General features: G+C 32.0%; 1 protein-coding gene across 1 annotated transcript in view; it reads left to right on the top strand.

The window, feature by feature from the left end:
• Positions 1–21,530, top strand: part of LOC143240474 (intermembrane lipid transfer protein VPS13A-like) — a 289,867-nt gene that overhangs the window by 233,844 nt on the left and 34,493 nt on the right. Inside the window, 9 exon segments of the mRNA XM_076482942.1 lie at positions 1,768–1,902; positions 2,281–2,370; positions 2,761–2,979; positions 8,797–8,883; positions 15,445–15,555; positions 15,807–15,893; positions 16,907–16,972; positions 17,360–17,485; positions 18,081–18,214. Of these exon segments, the coding sequence (XP_076339057.1) occupies positions 1,768–1,902; positions 2,281–2,370; positions 2,761–2,979; positions 8,797–8,883; positions 15,445–15,555; positions 15,807–15,893; positions 16,907–16,972; positions 17,360–17,485; positions 18,081–18,214 (1,055 nt within the window).

Raw genomic sequence — 21,530 nt, 5'->3', positions numbered from 1 at the left:
AAATTCTTTATTGAATCAAACTTTGGTGTTGTAATTGCTTGACAGTTGGTGAATTGAGTGTTTGAAACTTACTGATCAAACACACGTGGTGGATTTCTTGACTCAGTTTATTTTTCTAGCTGTTTTTAGTTAGTTTTATTTTTAAGAAATGTACCCATAACATTATTTATTATTTCCTATATGAGGGAGTATTTATTTATCAATGAGATGGTTATACATATATAAGAAAACAGTAAGTCTTGTTTGCATTTTATTTTTTAATTTTTATGCTAATTTTGATGTTTAAACAAAAATACAGTGGTACCTCGGTTCTCAAACAACTCCCTTCTCGAACAATTTGGTTTCGAACATATTGTTTGAGAAAAAAATGTCTCGATTGTCAAACATAAACTCAGTTTCCGAACCAAGCTGTCATGGCCCAAACCCTCGAAATAACCCAACTGATGACCCGATTGACCCTTCAACCATTTTCGGCCCACCCCAAACTTGCACAAAACATTTTGCCCACACCTGTCGCTCAGTCCACACCCTCGCTAAAATCTGATGTGAACGTTCTCGTTTGTTTTTGTTTTCTCTAAATATTCTGATTAAATAAGCAACCATGTGGTCAAAGAAGGATAATGAAAGCAGCAAACCAAAAAGAAAAGTTGTTAGAACCACAATAGAGGTGAAAAAAGATCTCATAGCAAAGTATGAGAGTGGTGTTCGCGTGTCTGACCTAGCTACACAGTTTGGTATGGCAAAGTCAACAGTCTGCACCATACTGAAAAATAAAGAGGTCATCAAAGGAGTTGATGTTGCAAAAGGAGTGATAGTGCTTACGAAACAATGATCACAAACAGTGGAAGAGGTAAAAATACTGTTGTTGATTTGGTTAAACAAAAAACAGTTAGCTGGTGATAGCATTTCTGAAACCATCATTCATGAGAAAGCAAAGCAGTTGCATGCTGACCTCCTGTAAAACACCCCTGGAACGAGTGCTGATACAAGTGATGCCTTTAAGGCTAGTAGGGGGTGGTTTGAAAAATTTAGGAAGTGGCATACATAGTGTGATGAGACATGGGGAGGGTGCCAGGCAGATACAAACCTTATTAGACAAGTTTTAAGTGAGAAATAGGTCCAGTGAGTCTCAAGCAGGTTGTAGCAGTGCAAAGAGACAAAAAAGAGAAAGAACTCCAGAAGGAGAGTTACCTGACGTTTTTATCGAAGGTGACTCTCCTTCCAAACAATAATAACCCTCCTACTCTCCACATTCCTCACCACCTTTCACTTATGCCATCAGCTCTCCTCAGCACAGGTAAAGTGCAGTTAAATTTTCATTTATTGTTTTTTTATTGTGTTTATAGTTTTTATGGTTGACTTTATGCATGTAAGTATTATTATACAGGTATAAATAAGCAATATTTTTACTTAAAATGCTTCATAATGCATAATGTTTAGAGATCTGTAACGGATTATTTTAATTTACAGTATTTCTTGTGGGAAAAATTGATTCGGTTTTCGAACAGCCTTTTGGAACGGATTAAGTTTGAGAACTGAGGTACCACTGTATATATTTTTCCTGTACAAAAGTAAAATGTGTATCTTTTGGTTGAGTCTGGCTGGTAGCAAAAGCTTATTACAGCTCAAAAGTAAAGCATTTTTTGTATAATTAAGCAATTTTAATATCCAATAAATTATTGAAGTTGATTATTGATTAGTAGTTTTTAATTTCATTTAATTTAGGTTAAGCTATAGTTTTTCCAATAAAGTCACGTATTATTTTAGGTGACGTGTGTAGAAAATAAAAGTGTTAAATGTCCTGCTGTTGGAACGAAGGTAGTCCCAAACTACACATTACATCTCTATCCGCCTGTTATTGTACACAATGCACTACCATACACCTTAGAAATTGCAATGATGGTAAGTGATTCTAAATAGATTAAATATTTCACTTTAAAAAATTATACCATCTAGAAAATAGATCATTTTGGTCCACACACACTGTTTTGTATAGAAAGATTTAAATATGTTTGTATTCTGTTTACTTTATATTGTTTTCAATAACATTATTTAATATTATGTAAACTTAATGTTCTACAGTAGTTGCGTTGAAAATGCATTTTGTATATTGATGAAACATTTTTTATATTTTTGTGTTTCATAGTGTGGAAAAATTTTTAGAAGTGTTTATTATCCTTGTATTGTATGTACATGTGTGACTTGTATAAGTGTTTTACAATCATTGTAAAATTTGTCAATAACTAATATAATTCTTTATTGTAAAATGGTTTTTGGTAGAAAACTGGTGATCTTTTGGCCTTACATGAAGGAGAGAGTGTCCCACTATTAGATGTAGAGCCTGGTCATGTTAAAGAGATATCTGTAGAGGTAAAGCACAGGCAATGTAGTCTTTAGTATACTCATGTAAATTATTAAAAGTAACTATTTAAAAAAGCATGGTGACAGTATCCTCAAATTACAGTTGCTTGATTATCTTCCCAAAAAATAATTTTTTTATGCTTAATACTATTCTAACATATGTACATGTTTCAGAAAATAACATAATATTAAGAATGCAGTAGTAAATCAGTGTTTATTGTTTTCATTATTTTTTTCTTGCTTTAAATTCATTTTTTGTGTGTATTGGAAAGTTTCAGTTTGTTCAAGTTAATAAGAAGAGCTAAAATATTTTGCAGTATTACTGTTATAACTGAACTCATGATATTTAGAGATAGAATTATCCAAGTTGCTTGGAAAACTAATTTGATTATGTTTTAGGTTCCAAATTATTTGGGAGTGTCGTGGAAAGGGAAACTGGAATTGTCTGCAGATACTGAAGAACACCACACTGTATTAATGCAGCCTGACATGGATATTGATGGAGGCAGTAAGCAGCTAGTCCTCAATGTTCATCTTAGCCATCAGCATGCACTAGATGTCTACATTTATGCACCTTATTGGGTTGTAAACAAAACAGGGCTTCCTGTTCAACTCAAGGTAACAGAGATTTTCATATCCAAATTATTGTGCAGAAACATACACACAAAAAATAAATTTAGTGATGTATTAATATGTTTCTCTTATAGGCTGTATTCTAGAAGCATTGTCCTATTTCATTTTATTCAAGTAGTAATGTTGAAAGTAAATATGAAACCTTGAAGAGTAAACCTGCTTTACAAAATACATGAAAATAAAGTTTATATTAATAGGTACATTTTAAGTTTCCTTTTTGATTATAAGTATTATTTTTTAGAACACATATGGTGTTTTAGTAGCTGATGGAATCATTCTCAAGTACACAAGTTTTTATGGTAAAGAAATTTTTAGCACCTAAATCAATGTTCAACAATCTAACAATGTATTTAGGTTTTGGAATTTGTAATGATTACTTATACATGTGTATGTCAGTCCATGTGAACTTACAGCTTATTTATTTGTGGCTGAACAGGAAAAAACATAAATTATATAAATAAGAAATTGGAAATGTTATGTGAAATATTTGCATAAAATTAGAAATGTCTGGGGAAATAACTATCAAAGACATATAAAGATGTGCCTAAATATTTGTTAATTTGTGCTTACTTAATTGTATTAATAAGACTTATCTGATTTTTCTTTTGTTAATGTTCATGATCTAGTATTAGAGCATTATATTAAAAAAAAAAAGTTATATCCTGTTTCACCTAATGAGAAGGCTGGGCAATTGTTACATTTTATTTTGTGAGTGTTTCCTAGTGGGGTAGGTTTTCATATAATTTGCTTGACATGTATTTGATTTTCATTCCAGGGTGAAGTGAATTTAGTCATTATATTAAGGTTATATTTTGTTAGTTTTTACAAATTTCTGATAGCAGCATGTTAATACTTCCTATGTACGGGTTGGGAAAGTGATTAGGAGCCCTTTATTTTGTGGAGAAATTTTGTTTTTGTTTATTAAGTGTGTCTTCTTTGTGTGTGTGTGTGTTTTTTAATATTGTAGTAGATATTTGGTATATGTTAGTAAAGCAGTGAATTAACATACTCACCAAACTTGGAGACATCCACCCTGAAAATTTGTTAGACATACTACTCAAACTAAGAAGTCAATTAAACAAATACTTTATACATATTAAACTTTTATTGAAGAAGAAAACAGATTGAGAATAGCTGTACTGCAACTAATACATTCATTAATAACTTTTGGTAAATCCAATTGATTCATATCATTCTTCAAGGTATAGACACAAGTAAGATTAGTTGTGCAAGATTGGCATGGTAAGGCACAAGTAACTATTCAGCTTTTTTATGACAGAAAATGATTTTACAGCAGTAAATGTGGTCACTGGAGCCACCATACAGATTTTAAGCAGGATGGACAAACATTATTAAGCACAGGATTTTTTGTGAATTGCTTTTCAATAATAATGTACGGAAATCTGATGAATCTGAAAAGTTATTGGTGATGACATTGTGCACTTGTCCAATTTAATATTTCAGACAGTCCTTTGACTTTAATGGCACCAGGTCATCTTGACAAATGTCATACTTTTGACACAGGTTTTCAGTTTTTGTGATGTTTGTACATCTGTGCAATGTAGGCTCTTCAATGCCTATAGAATTAGAAGTGGATAAAACACATTTGTAAAACTGCAGGATGCAAGCATCATTAGCATCATGCATAAGAGAAACCATGCCTTCAGTTCTTCTAGCAAACTGCATTGACTGTATTAGAATTTGTACTGGTTGAGTTATTGAGAACAGTTTTTTCAAAAGCTTCAGACTAAAAGCACTGAATTTCTGCATCTATTAACAAACTCATAAGCTTGCATATACACATTTGATGTCAATACAGTATCTTTACACTTTTCCTCCAGCCAATCCAACAAACTGCCATGTTGAGCTACAAATGACACCACAACTTTCTTTCCCTTGCAAAACCTAAAATGTTAGACACAGGGGTCATAAAGTGGCAAAAAGAGTATCATCCATTGTAAAGGATTTGAATTATACCTTTATACAAGGGAAATATTTAATAAATGCAACTAACAGTCATGTAACTTCCTATAATTCCACCATGAAATACAAATGAGAATTTACAGCATCTCAGACTATCAAGTTCAATCCACATCAGAACAGTAGCTCAAGGTGCAGTTTGGATGTTCATTTAAAATCTGTGCTGCTACTGTACTTTTTCAACCTTTCATTGTACTTGCTGCATTACAACTCTGCATATGAGCTTGATTAATATTTAATCCATATGATAAAAATCCTTGCTTGATTGTATTTTTAATGTTTTCAGCTGTCTCATTACTTTGAACAGAGAGTGCTTATATATATTTAAATCATCATTGACATATCTCACATGCAAGCTTAATTGCTTCTTATATGCAGAGTTACAAACTTCACCACAAATGATGCCAAAAAAAAAAGTTGTTAACAGTTTTCACAATATTATACAGTACATTGTGAACTATGAGTTTATTCTGTGAGACTCAACTGCAGTGTTTATTATGAACATTTGAAAAAAATATGTATTAAACTGGGGGTTGTGCTTTGGTACTAGCTTCAACGATTCCATGAAGTTACATTCATGAGCCTCAGTGCCCCCGTATGCTAAACCTTGCTTTCCAAAATACATAATAGCATCAAAAATCACTTTATGCATGTTTGTGTGTATGGATGCATGCACACACGCATGCACACCATACAAAGTAATTTCTTACTTTTGTCACAGCATTCATTGGTTTCTATATCTCCTTGGGTAATATAATTGGATTCTCTTAGAAAGGGCAATGATGCTGTACAAAAGCATGACTGATATCAGTCATTGAGAATGCATGTCTACAAAACTCAGTGTTAAAACACTAGATGCAACGGTGAAGTGTGTTATTAGTATGTATACATACCACACCTGTATTATAAAAAGAAATTATACAGAAGTATTGACAACATTTTATGTTGTGGATAATGTAACAAATGGTATGTGCATAAAATTATAATTATTAGGTTCAACATGTCTCGATATGACTATGTCTTATAGCAGGTATATATTTAAGCTCTAGGTCTTTAGTACAGTTGGTAAATTGCTAAACAAATCTGTATCATTCATAGTTGTAATTATTAATTGTGATTTAATATCTTATGTGATACCTAGAAGACGCTACACTTTTCTTTAACAGTGTCAAGCCAATAACATTTTCTGGTGTAGTCTTGGAATGTATTCGACTGGTGTTGTATTAAATATTGAATACAGACAAATTTAGAAGTCTCAAAAACAGAAAACCATTGTTTACGCCCTTCTGAAATAGCTGACTTACATAAAATGTAAAGATAATCATAAATTTTGGCAGGTCTAGCAGTGCATTGCATTGTAATATTACATGTATAGAATCATATAACATTATAAAAATTAATATAAAGAAGGAGAATCTCACCTTATCATAAACAAATAGCAATAACAGAATTACAGTAAGTGTTTTCTTCAGGTAATATAACCCTCTCTGCCTGAGCATACTTTACTTGAGCATGTCTTGAGGATTTTAGTTAATTACATTCAAAATTTAATGAGAAATGTCTTTGACTTTGGTTAAGCATTCAGTGTCTCTATTTATATTTTCTCCGGTGCATATAGTCCATACTATATTTACAAGGCCTTTTAGAGTGCCTAGTTTCTGGTGGATTAGAAAAATCAGAGAAGTCTTTAATACAATCAAACAATCCAACAACAAATACGTAAATACATCTCTGCATGTCTTTAGTCATTATTTCTCTAATCCAAATCCTATGCAAATATTTTACATAACATATTCCACTTATTCATATTTATGCACTTTTTGTTTGTTTATTTTCTGTTCAACCATAAATAACCTGTCAATTCATGTGGATTGATATGCATGTTCATAAGTTACCACTATCAATTCTAAAATGTAATTAAGTTGTTAGATTGTTAACTGTTGATTTAAGTACATAAACTCTCTTTACTATTAAAACTTGTGTACTTGAGAATGATTGAACCAATAAATGAAAAGTTGTACCTATTTAAAAAAACATTCTTCCTTATTTTACAAGCTATAGCTTGTAATAAAATTATAAATTTTAGATTAATATGCATAGAATATAAAAGCATCATTAATAATGTGCCTGTGATTTTTCTGCTGAAATAGTCTGGAAAAGAGTTTTTTATATAATTTCCATTTTAGAGGCATGCATAATTTTTCAAAACTCTTGAAATATCTTTTTGTGTGAAGATTATTATTTATTATATGCAGACTTTAAGTGAGACATAATCACATATCCCTTTAAATATGGGTACCCTTATAAACACCTTTCTGTGCAAATTATTGAGTTACATTAAAAATTTAATTAAACAACTTTACTATCAATGTTTATCATTGAAATTAACATTGTAGTGTATGTTATAATTCTGAGTTTTATGTTATCTAAATTTTAATTCAGTTGTTCAAAAGAACTCTTAAACTTCAGCTTTGTTGTCATGTTCTCCCCAAACTATGAAAAATATCAATTTTTAAATAAAATAATCCTAGTCTTGTAGTTGTAATTCTAGACAGTAAATACATGTACTTATCTTGTTAAATTGTGTGTTCTAAAGTCCTTTGCCTGAGTTTGGAGTATAGAAATAATGTTTTTTCCACCCCATGACAGGTGCCACACCTACCTTTTATACTATTCCTTGAGCTTTACAAGTTGCATGTTATTACTTGACATATTTGTATGTAGTCATTAGAAAGAATTAATTCTACATTATAATGCAACAACAGCTATTTTGAAAATGGTCCTCAGTTGTTGTCACTGTGTAAATGCCAGTAACATTATTGGCTACTCTGTCCATGATGACACTAATTGTTGGTTTTTACCTAAACATAATATTTAGAGAAACAGTTATATTGCATTTAGATTTTGGTTTTATATCTTAGTTAATGATATATTTGTTATATTTTAAAGTGTGTTATTGAAAGGTTTAAACATTTTCTCCAGTTCTCAAGACTTGAGATTCTACACAAGTATAAGATAATTTTGTTTAAGGTTTGTGCATCTCTCCCAATGATACTGTAATGCCCCAAGGATGTTATTGATCCTTGCGCCAAGATGAATAATAAATCTTAAAGGACAGGAATGAAAAATAAAACATTAAAAATTAAGTGTATGTGAACAAGGACTTGATGTTACAAATATTACTGAAAGAGATTTTTTAAACATATTTTTGTGACAAATTGAGATATGTACATTTTTCTTGTCCTTAATTTTAAGCATTACATTCAATGGTATGTTAATGATTATATCTACAGTTAGTTATTTGGTAGAGAAAATGAAAAATAAAATTTAAACATTTCTCTTGAAAAACTTTTGACATTCATTTTGGAGGTTATGCAAATAGAACTCAAACTGTATCACCCTCCATTCTTAGCTATTCAGAGTCCAAGTGCAAATAACTACAATGAATAGATAACATGTTTTTTGTATAAGCACTTAATTAAAATAATATCATTCATTGTGTTTGTGATACTTACAATCTTTACAAAATCTTACTGGTTTTTCTGGGGTTATGTTAAATCTGAGAGTTACAGTATGTATTGTTACACAAGTGAAATTCCCATACTGCTCCCCTCAAAACTGCAGGTGTCTGTACCAAAAGGTATATATTAATTAATTCATTGGATGTCCTTGGTGTATGTGATCATGTCTCACTTATAGAAACAAAACATTGTGAATAGAAAATACATACTTACTTTTTGTCTATAAAATATGTGAAAAGTTAGGTATATGTCCCAGTGAATTGTATGTTATAATGATACAAACCTAACTACTTGTTTGTAGGGATCAATGTCTGATGTAATCTACAATACCATTCCTAGCTCTCATGAGCCTCTTCTCTTTCGTTTCAAGAAGCACAAAAGAAAAAAGGTTTGAATTTAAGATTTAGTACATTTAGCTAGTTTACAACTGTATAAAATTTGTATATAATTTTTGTGTATTTTAGAATAGTAAAGTAGTTTTCCACTTAAACAATGTAAATAAAATAACAATGAGTAACCACTGTTCATCATTATTAGATTAATATTAAATTTTATGATTTAATTCATAATTATATATGAAGCTGATTCAGGTAACTCACTGATAATTTTAGTGGCTAAGTAATCTGAAGTAATTATTAAATGTTGATAATAATAGGTGTTTTGTAAGTGATTCTTAGCTCACTTAATTTAGTGGTAATTAGATGTTAAATCATGTGTTAGGTGCCCTTTATAATATAAGTACAGTTTTAAATAATACATTGCTCTTACAGTTAAACTAAATGATGTTTAATTTTATCAGTAAATATTTTGTTGACAGGTCATACTAAGTGATTCAGTTAATTTTCTCACATCAACATTTTTTAAAAGATGTGTAAATTATTCTTTTTTAGATTGTTTCTAGGTGATTTGTAATTTAATTAATTATCTGATACTTACATTTGTAATTGGTTTATTTAATTGTATGTTGATTAAGTTTTGTTTAGCTTAGTTCAGTTAATCTATGGATAAGAATGGTTCTAAGTGATGTACAAATTATTCAACAAATAACCTGTTACAGTTTGTTAATGATATAAACAGTTCAGTTGTAGTTTTAAGTGATGTAAAACGTTCAGTTAAACTACTGGTAACTACAGTTCAAAGTATTTTGAATTCAGTTAATGTACCAGAAACTACAGTTTTAAGTTGTGTATATGATTTAGTTTATCTACTGACAACTACAGCATAGTATTTAACATTTTCTTCATAATTCTTATATTTGTCAACCAATTTCTTTAAATTTTATATTTTCCTAAAACTTTGAAAAGGCAATAACGTTTTTTTAATGACTTGGAAATTTTCAGAGGTTAAAGTTTAAAAAAAATTAGATGGCTGAAACAGTTGTTTTTGTTCTTTACGTGATATAATTTCCTTCAATTTTGTATCTTGTCTAAAGTGAATACAGAAGGAAGCAGAGAATGAGGTAACTTTAAGGTTAAAAGCTGCATTCACTAAATATTGACAAAACAAGTGGTTTGTGAGTCATACAGAATCACAAGCTTAGTGATTTGTTGCAGGTGAATTACTTCATTCTTCTTTTTGGCATTACATAGAATGAATGTGTTAAAAAATTTTGTCTTGATTTCAAAATGATAAGATTTGCATTTCCTAATGAAACTTTGATTTTTGTTTTCTTTGGCTTCTGTTTCAAAAGCTTCATTGTTTGTCATGACTTTTTAAATGATGGTGACTTTTACTTAGTCATGTTTGAATAGCTGAGCAACACACACCAACTTAGTTTGATCTGTGGCTTCTGAAAGATCATTAACAGTTGAGGACTTTGCAGCTATTATTAAATGTATTTTGGATTACCACTTTTTTGGTTTCCTACTCCTTTCTGTTGGTCTTTGTTCTTTCTCTTCAGTCAGATTTCATCTATTGAACTATGAATTTAATATGTTTTCTTTAGATGGTGCCTTTTTATTCGAAGAATATCCATAGCCTTTCAGTATTTTTCTGAATTTCATTCTCAGATATGTTCCTTTCTTTTACTTTTTCCTTCATTCTTTAATATTTCTTGTTTTCACTCCATTATCTCAGTTTTGGGGGTATACTTTGTCTTTTCTTCTTGCTGGTTGTGTTGTTGTTGTTCTCTAATATTTTCTCTATTACATCTAAAGTCCTCATGCCATCAAGCTCATTCATAACTATTTTTCCTGATATGTAGATATTATACCTTACCTTTCTCTTTTCCTGTCTTTACTATCTGTGTAGTCTGCTTAGGAATTGGGCTCCCTTACTTTGTTTCACTCTCTGGTTTCCCATTTTCTCACTACCCTCCTGTAATTTCTCTCCTACCTCCAGCTTTTATCTGAAGCACTTCATTGTGTTCCAGAGAAGTAGCTTCTTTTTCCTTGCTATCAAAGCCTGTTCCACTTCTGCTATGTGCATTCTTACCTTGCTCCCTTAATTTTGGGACAATTTGGGTTGGGTTATTTACCTTCTTGTTGTTTACCTTCTTCCTTCTTGTATATGCCTTTTTTGCACTTACACTTCTTCAGTGGTGTTAAATTTCCTTTGGAGACCTGGATGATATTTTATGGCTTCAATCCTTATTACCTTCTTATGTTTTTCTTTGTTCTCAACTTTGCCCTTTCCTCCTTTTCTTCATCTGAATCAGTTTACTCCTAAGCTTCCCATTCCAAGTTCCAGGCCATTTTTTTTCGTCTTTTTTTCTGCAAGGCATCTAGTTCTTGCTCTTCTTGTCAGTAGCTTCATGTCATAATTGACCCTGTGGGTACCCATCTCTTACTCTTTTGCTGTTGGCCTCATTTTCTGCTGACAATCACTTTTTATTTCTCCACAACTGTCTCTTCGTTCAGTTCTCCTCTCTTTGCTCCTCTTCCTATTTTCTTTCCTATGATCCTATCTACAGTCTTTTTCACTGGACTGTGATTAGCCATAATCATTGTATTAGACATCCTCTTACTCATCCTTCTAAGCCCTTCCTCCATATGTTCCATCTGTCAAATCCATATTTTCAAACTTTTTGATCTTTCCTTTATTTCAGCATTGGCCCCTTTTATATTCATTTGTACTGTGAGGGTCTTTACTCATCATATTCACAACTTGGATCTGGCATTACTTTTCTTGGAGTTCTTTCTTATGCCCACTCAGTATTTAGTATATTTTGGCATTTTCTTCATCTCTTGTTTCAATCAACTTCTGTCTTTTTCTCTTTGCCTGTTAGGTATGGTGTATCTAGTCACTAGGATCTGTGCTTTTTATTCTCATGAGAGGTCCTTTCACTTTTGGGGACTCTGGCTTCCCTGGTATCTCTCATTCTGTTGTGGTGCACATGCATGTAATTCTTCCAATGTACCTTGTAGATGCAAGGAATTCTTCATACAGACTACATTATTTGTGTTTGCAAATCTGCCCTGTTCTCTCCTCAAAGGAATTATCATTATGACTGGATGATATCTCAATGAGGACAAGACTTCTGGTGTTTAGAAAGCAAAGTAAGCATTCACTCCACCTCATTGTGCTTAAACCTTTCACTGTTTATCAGGCATGTTCCAATTACTGTTCTTACTGGTGGATCACTTGGTCATGATCTACTGTGACAATTCTACAGTCATTTCTTACATCAATTGTGCAGGAAACACCTGTTCCAGGACACTTTTCTTTCAGGCATTGCTCATACTCTTCTGTACCTATTTAAATTTATTTGGCTTGTTGCATGTCATTTAGTGGGACCTAAGAACCTGATGGCAAATCAGCTTTCTTGACTGGTCTACATTGTATAATGATCTACTCAACCAGATCTTTCACTTAGTTTGCTCTCAGTTGGATCTGCCTCTCAAAGATGCCTCTGCCACCCCTTTTCAATTCCAGACTTCTTCCCTGGTTTTCTGATCCACATCCTTTAACTTTTGGTGTTAATACTTTCAATCGTGTATGGTCTAACTTTTTTCTGTATGCTTATCCTCTTCTTCAACTACTTGCCTTGAAATGTGACTCCTTGTTGGGTCATATCATTGATTTCCTCTTTTTCTCCTCTTAGGATTCAGACTACCCCTTCTCTACTCAATACCCCCACTCATCATTCCATCTTCTCATGTAGAATTTGTCCCTACCCATCAGGGTACACTCTGTGAATATGTGGTATTCTTCTTATCACTTTCCTGTTGCCTTTACACTATGTATATCCATCACTCCTTGTTGGGTTCTATTGTTCGAGTTTCTCTGGCCAGCTCAGCTTCTTTACATAGCATCTAGCCTCCCTCTTCCATCAGGCTTGACTCTCCAATCAAGTGGCATATTTCTTACCACTTTCCTGTTTTATTTCTGCTATGAAACTGTCTGTATTTTGTTGTTGGTCTGCCTGCCACTTTTGACTTCCATACTGGATTTCTGAAACCACCTTTGTTTGTTAATGCCTCATAGTGCAGATCTTCCTCTCAAAAACACACAATGTATGTATTGTTATGAGGTTATCTTGTCCATTGTGCTTTATCTTTCCCAATACCACAAGGCATTTTTTCTCCTGTTCTTTCCACTTTCTTCTGCTTTTTTTTTTTTTTTACCAACTTTCACACCCAAATCCTATGTCCGACTGAGACCTTCATGTAGTTTGCATGCTCTCACACATAACCCATTCAAGCCATTGACTTTTTGCTTGTTCTACCAATTTTCTCTGGTAACTTCTGTTTTTATCTACCTGTACCATTCTTTCTTTCCTGATATCCCTAATTCTTGGAAAGGTAACTAGTTTCTCTCCTTGCTTCTTCTTTCTGTCTCTTGTCTCTACATTAATTCAGCCCCAATCTGGTTCATGTATTCTGTTTGGATTGTTTGGTGTTACTTGTCATAAATGTCTCTCTTTCTTCTCTTACTGGATGGGTCCCTTACCTACACTGCTTGGTTTATAGTTTCCTGGATATGAATACTTGATGGCTGTTTTATGTTTATTCACATCCATTTCATCTCTTTCTTACTCTCCTGCATCTTTTTGCTGCCTCTTGGTTGAGATCCTTTAGGTTGCTTTGTGGAGGACCTATAACACGTTCATCTTTCATTCTCTACATCATCTGGTTTTATGTCTCCTGAGAGAATTTGAGCCTCAGAAGTAAATATTCTTCAATTCACACACAGTGTCCTTGAGAAGGAGATTTACAATTTTTTTTTCAACTCTCAATTTTACTTTCATAGGATGTCACCAGGTAGCTGGTATTGCATCCTGGAATATTCTTATTTCATAAAATCTACATTAAGCTGGCTGTATGAATATCTACTATGAGAGTGACTGTTTTAAAGGACCACATGAAGTACTTGTTTGGCAAAAGTCAAACACCATGGAAGTGTTTTACTCACTTGTTTGGTTCATACTTGCTGGCTTTTAAAAATATAATTTTGCTGTCACCCATTGCACTGTCTTCAATAAAAGACCTTTTTGACCGATGGTCCATTAAAAAACTAAGCACATCTCCTGATCTCGCCACTTACTAGTTCATAGCTGCTGCTAATATAATGGATGAAGAATTCTCACAAGTTAGGCTAAGCACAATAAAGGAGAAGTAAGATAGTAGTGACACTCATTGTAGTGCAGGTCATCCCCTGAAAAACACTATGTATGTAGTGTGCCCTCTTCCTCCTGCAGCCAGAGCCTGTTCAGAGGAGTGAAGGTAAACATGCAAAGTACTTATTAGACATACCTCAACTACACTACATGTTTTGATTCACTGACAATTTGACCTAATATGAAAAGCGTTTCTGGTTGATACTCACCCCATCACACATTCTTACCCATCTTCCTCACTTCCAGTGCACATTTTCTTTGACTTATCTCACCAAAAAGTGAAATCATGGGTGCAAATGCCTAGGAAGAATTACTGTACATGGAGATTGTCACCTTCCTATTAGTAAAGGGTTTCACTACATAATAATGTCATTGTGCACCAGTGCAGTTCACATAAAATGCATGAAATTAGTTGGGAATTACCTCGGGGCTAATGGCATGCAAATATCATTTGCAAAGATGAGAAGAAGACATTATTTCTGTAAATGGAGGTATCTGTATGAAATACATTTTCTTATGAAGAAAATTAATGTCCCCCAATGGATCAGCAGTAAGTTTATGGATTGGAAGTGTTAAAATCTAGGGTTTAATTCCCCACTAGTAAAAAATACAGATAGTTCTAGTATAGTAATTTAAATTATTACTAATTAGTTTTGCAGCTTTAAACATAATTTGATTACTAAAAAAAATGTGTTTAAGTGTGTGTGTGTATTTTATTTTTAAAAAATGTTTATAAAAGTTAGTTTTATACATATCTATAATCTGAACTAGTTCATCACATTGAGAAATTCTCTCAGTTAATTCTAATTCATTTTCAATAAATTATTGTTGTGTATTTTTTATAATGGTAAAATGTTATTTAAAAAAAGAAAAATTCTGTCATTTTCTTGTCAAAAATAGAAGCTTTTCAAGAAGGAATTATTATAAAATTGTTTTTGATATAATCGTATCCTCAAACTTCTGCATATTATTATGCTTAACATATTCCACATGGTATATGTTGTGTATGTATTTTATATATATATATAAATTTTGTGTATATTTGTATAGTAAGATTAATAAATTAAGGTGGCTTTACAAATAAAATTAGAAAATAAGGCTGAGTTATAAAATCAAGTGATATTGTATTAAATAATAACTTTAAGCTTATGATTTTATCATTCTATAATATGTAGAAACTGATAGATTAAATGTGACCTCCCCAATTGAAAACAAAATTGTGGTTATAGTGGATGGTTTGTTAATTTGAATTATTAGTAGTGCAATAAACAATTTTGTTGATTAGAAAATGTATTTAGTGGTTGTGTTTGTATGGATATCCATATAACTTTTTGTGGAATTTTAGTTATCTTTCCACATAAATATTTATTTGGATAGTGTTGTCCTTTACAGGCCAGAATACGAGTGTATAATTCCAGATGGTCTCCATCTTTCTCTCTTGACACTGTTGGGAACACTGGTGTGGTAGTCTGTCATGATAAAGAAAGAAATAGAAAATATAAGGTATCTAGAAAACAATGTTCTTTATGATTTACTTGTGTCAAGTATAAAGGAATAAAAACAGAATAATGTTGTAATTGTGTAATGATGCACATATTTAAATATATTGTAGACTTTCAATTTTTAAAAAACATTTCACTTAAGAATGAAACTATAGTCTAATTCTTAAAATAGGTGTTGAGGTAACAACATCATTTTTGTGTGTTTATTTTCTATTTATACAGTCCATTAATGATTCATTTGTTTGCCTAAAGCTGTTCCTGTCAAACCAACTATCCCATCTTCAGCTGACCAAAATCATAACTATTACTCCATTTCTGGTAGTGATGAACAACACACAGGTAAGTTCATCAGTACAATCTAAGTGAATTAAGCAGAAAGAAAAATTAAAAAAAAACATTCTTAGTTATTAAGGAACAAGAAACTATTCCAACATATTGCATAAGAATGACAATTTTTGTTTTGTAGAAATTTTAGGTTTTTGAAAAGGATAATGTTTCATTTTCAATACTGAAGTTTTGTGAATTTTTGAAAACTAAAGTAGAAATCATCTGCAAGATTTTCTAACTCGACTGTTATAAATGTTTTATCTTGGTGAAAATTAAATATCAAGGAAGTGCTAAGTGGCAGAGATGCTAACCATTACGATTTTGGTGTATACATTACGACTGTACGCTCATACAGACAAATATTATGAATTGTTGCAACTCCCAAATTATTATATATTATATAGGCCTATACAATAAAGTGATAAATTGTTCCTCCAGGGCTTGAAAGGGGTGAAAAGAAAATTTCTAGTGAGATACAAATAAATTTTGATAATAAATAAAAGACGTAGTTCAAATGGCTACTAGCGATAATCATGTTTGTGCTTGAAATAATAAAAATTATTTGTATATCCAACGTGTACCAATAGTTTGAGTGCGGTGCTTCTCCATACTGGGTATGTGGGAGTATCCATAGTTACGTCATCAGTGCTCGTCAGCCAATCAGCACTCATGTAGATGGATATTTCTTGTTTTCTAAGCGGCATAGAAACACCAATGCGATCATTCACAAGATGAAAAAAAAGAGGCCTTGTTCACCAGATTTTCTTGTTTTTGGCAAATCTAAAAGGATTAAAATGGTGAAAGGGCTCTGTCTACAATCATTATGCTCAGTCATTTGAAATAGTTTGTATCTCTGAAGTGGTAACACTAATTAATGAGATTTTTGTTTGATATACAAACATTTATAATGCCACTGTTACAACACATTTACTATTGTAGAAATTCACACTAAAGGAAATAACAAAAGAAAGTCAGACTTTCAGTTGCTTTTTCCATCATTTGGACTTTTTTCCTTTTTTATTCAGCAATATCTTCGCTTCATGGAAGAAAATGAACATACTGACTTGTGGTTAGATATTGCACCTTCTCAAGTGAGTAGATTGAAGTATTATTGTAATAATATTTTTATGTGAAGTAAATTGGAAAATGCCTAGCTCTTTAAAAGAAAAAAGACGTGGATAAAAAATAAAAGGTATATTGTTTTCTAAATATTCCATTATATTCAGTACATGCAGTGATGGACATTAATCTAAAGCACTAAATTTCAAAGTTAAAATTTAAGATTGAATGACATTTTATCAATGAGATTGTAAATCTTTTTTTGTATATTGCATTCTATGCTACTGAGTTACTAGACTGTTTTGTCATTGCTAAGATTCTTCCAGCAGTTTCATTCACATGTAAAAATACCATTTTTAATATGCAATTTTATAACAAATTATTTGTTTTTTAATGTCTGTTTCTTTTCTTTTTTGTAGTGCCTTCCATTTTGGCCAGATACAGAATCCATGAGAATGTTTGTCAAACATCGTGATAGCAGTATTATATCACAGCACTTCTCTTTCAAAGAACCTTGTATAACTGTATTGAGAATGGATCATGGGGTATGGACATGTTATTAATTTTACAGATTTTATTTGAAATGTATAGCTTGATCGAAAATATTAGTTTTTCTCATAACTTTAAAGAAAAGTTAAAGTATTTACAAATACAGTTTTTCAGAACCATTAAGTTGTTTTAATGAATGTTGGTTATGATTTTAACAGCATAGTATTTAGAGAAAGTTGTTTTGAAAACAGTCAAAAAATAATTGAGGTAATAAAATACATTACAATAAAAAAATACAAGAAATTTCTTTTCTTCTTAATTTAGAACTGATGAGGAGCATGATTTTTACTAAGCTAGCATCATTAATGTCTTATGTTTGCCATATTTCACAAAAACAAATTAATTTAAAATGAATAATTTGAGGTATAGATGTGCATCAATGTTTATTTAAAGTTATGCTAATATTATACTATTTAAGAAAGTTAATAAAATCCATAAATCCATGATTTTCTGTTCCAATAATGTGATTACATTTCTTTTTTAGTTAATACAGAGCTTATAGAAGTTAAGAATTCTAATAATTGTAACTAATATGATATTTCAAAGATATAAATTAGATATCTAAGTTGTTTTTTTTCTAAATTTCATTAGTCTGCTTTGTGTGTGGAAGTTACTGGAGGTTCGGAGACCCCAACAGTGATATCTTTCTTCCCATACTGCCCTGGAGATGCTCCAGTTTGTGTTGAAAATCTGTGTGAAGACCTGTTTCTGAAGATTAATCAAAAGTTTGTCTTTTTTTAAGATTAGTAGTTGGCTATGAGATATCACTAATTCAAAATAGTTATTTTCAATTACTTTTATTCTGCAGAATACAAATCTTATGAGATAGATCTATAACCCTAAAGTTTATTTCCTGATGAAATAGACATCTCTTACTGAAAAATGGATGCATACTAGTCATTAACCTCTGTGGCATTATTATATATTTTTAATTGTTTTGTCATAAGTTTCCCTTTTTCTTGTATGTACGTTTTTGAGAGAACATTTTCTAGAAAATTTGGAAATTATAAAGTGGCAAAATCAGCATATAAAAACCCATCTTCAACCCCTTTCAAGCAAAAACTTGTGTATTTGTATTCTGTAGGTGTACTATGCTACTTATAAGAAATAAGATGGGATTATGTGAATTTCAGTAGTCTGCAATTCTTTGGTATGAAAGTCTTAAAAGCAAGAAAACAACAGTATAGATTCATGTAAAATAAAAATAAAACCTTGATATTCATTTAACTGTAAACTGGCTTCAATGGTTACATTTGGATTTGTTGAGGTAATCCTTGAAGCAAGACATTTCACACTATCCAATGTTGCAGATAAGACAGTAAAGCTCTTAAATAAGGGTTGTAATAATAACACCTTAAACAGAAAAAGAAAATACTATGAAAAATAAGACCTTGATAATTTTGTGCATAAATGAAACTTTAAACTTCTCTTTTGTGATTTTCTTTACAAAATTAGTAAAAGTAAATCTTACAAAATGACAAATTATCATTTCAAGAGTACTTTTAAAGTTAAAAATTATGGAAATGAATTAGAAAGAAACCTTTGCTTAAACTTTAGAATTTGATGTGTTTTGCTTAATAAGATGTTTTAAATAAAAAAATTATTGGGAGAAGTACAAGTAACAGGAAAGTTGTTATTAACTGAAGAAAAGTCATGTACGACACCTTAACTGTCACATGCATTCTATGTATTAACAAGAACAGTGTCAAGATTTGTCTAAAGAGCTGTAATCAAGTTAGACTTGAATACAAATAAAAGAAATAGAAACAAAATTTTCTGTTTATTCAAGATATAACTGGCAGATGATATGTTATGTCAACAGATTATTAGCACTATTGTTTTATTTACAAGGCTAATTTTCAGGCTACTGAAACATAAGACAGATCAGACCAAAATTTTAAAAAGAAATAAGTTTGCTTAGGATTATATTTAATCTTAAGCTCAGTGTTAGGGTTTTGTGTCTTCCATGTTTTAAGTCATGTCCCACTACAAAAATGAAAGAGAATCTAGAGTTTCTAATTTTTCTGTTCTCATGTGTGGTCAGCATGCTAGACATCCTCATGGGTATCACTCAAGGAATTAACTCTAGGTGACAGTTATTGGGCCTTAGTCTAAAAATGTGGAAAACAGTTTCTAAGGGCATGAATAATGACTCCAAGGCTAATTTTAAATCACTTGTCTGGAACTGGTGGCTAAATGTATATACATACACTGAATTTATGAAAAAGTCATGCCAGTGAAGATATAGGAAGCTTTAATTTATGATATTTACATGCCACATCTGTAAGTGTGGTATTCATTGTAGCCATTTTTACTGCATTACTTGTTAGTCTGAATTTCATTACATCTAGGTCTAATCTGTTAGCTTTAAATCTGATTTTTATGATATGAAGAAATGGATTTCTTTCTGGCTGTGTTTGATGATGTATTATATGTAAGCATGAACTTACGCTGTGTTTATTTTGTATGTTTACTTCAGATTTTTGTACAGTTGTTTTTGACCATTATATTATGTATACATAATATCAAATCCCAACACAGTATCTGACTTCTTTTCATGTAATAGCTTCTGTCATTCATTGCTGTCATCTACATGCTTAAATGATATTTGCTCACCTGCTCACCAGTAGTCTTGAAACTTCCATCTACTCCACATTTGAATTTGGTTCTATTACATCTTTGCATCCTGTCAACACGACTTTTCCCTTTCTACCATCATGGGTTGGATTCATCAGCCTCCCAGATCCTAACATTTTTCCAGCTTTCATCTTACTAGATTCGACATATTACTTTTCCTGACAGCTCATTTGCATTGTCCTTTGGAGTAGATAATCCAGTCTTGCATATTTACTACACCTAACATTTTCATCTCCCACTTCCTAACTCAAGTGGCCATTTCTTCCTCATCCAGATATTGTATTTCACTTGTTGCCATTATTCATGTGATAGTTCAGCTGTAAATTTGTAGGTTTATTTTTCTCCCTCTCCTAAAGCGTTGTGTCCTTTATAGGTAGTGGATTCCATTCAGTAGCAAGTGATGCCTGTCCTACCATGATCATGATGCATTGGTTGGCAAGAGTACCCCCAGTATACTTCGTTTTTCAAGCTGAGGTTTGGAAGGTCAGTATTGCAAGGAGCTGGACTCAATGACAGGTATTTGGTTGGATAGAGTTCTCCAAGCATATATCACCTGCAGGTTGTGACTTGTAAGTTTTGATAACACATGAAACTGGACCAGGAACCAGAAGTCTGTTTGTTTTTGGATTTCAGTGAACCACCACAAGATCACTTCCTGCCTGTCTTCACTTAGATGCTAGGTTTCCCAGTTGCTGGTGTTGGTTTAGGTTTTGCACACATGTGCTCTGTATAGACAGACAGGATGGAACATTCTCTCTCTCCCATCTCATAGGTTTGAAGTGAAAACAATTGAGGCCCTTCTTCTACTGCAGACAAGAAAGCAGATACCTGTTTCTGCCTGGTTTTAAACTGGATTTGACCAACTGAATATAGTCTGATGTACCCTAGCCATTCCACACTGTGAGGCACAACCATGGTTGGGTACCCTTCATCCTACCCTCTCCTGGATGCAGGTTCTTGTGAGTTTGGTTTTGGATTAACCAACATGTATGCAGTCTCTTTGATATGTTATACCTATTTTCTCCCTAATTCTGTGACACTTACTGCCTCATTTAGTAAAGAGTATGCCTGGTACTGATGTGATGTGTCATCCATGACTGTGTACTTCTATCAAGAGAGGTCACACTCCACAGACGTTTTTCAACGACTTTTGCACTGGTCCATCCATATTTTTGATGGAAGTCCAGATATTATGTGAAAGGAAGTAAGATACCATTTCAGAAGTTAATACTTTCATACACTGAAAATATATTTCCAACAGGTACTTACTTCTTATACTTTCTCCTTCCAGTGCTGCTTTTGTAACCAATTTTGAAAAGATTGTTACACTGAATTGTATAGAGGTAGTTACTTGCATCAGGAGAGTATCATTTTCCTGTTTTTGGAGGGCCTGCTGCATGTTGA

The sequence above is a fragment of the Tachypleus tridentatus genome, chromosome 13 (genome assembly GCF_004210375.1).
Source record: "Tachypleus tridentatus isolate NWPU-2018 chromosome 13, ASM421037v1, whole genome shotgun sequence".
Taxonomy (NCBI): domain Eukaryota; kingdom Metazoa; phylum Arthropoda; class Merostomata; order Xiphosura; family Limulidae; genus Tachypleus; species Tachypleus tridentatus.
The sequence above is the reverse complement of the archived record's forward strand: the minus strand, read 5'-3'. Positions and strand labels throughout refer to the sequence as shown.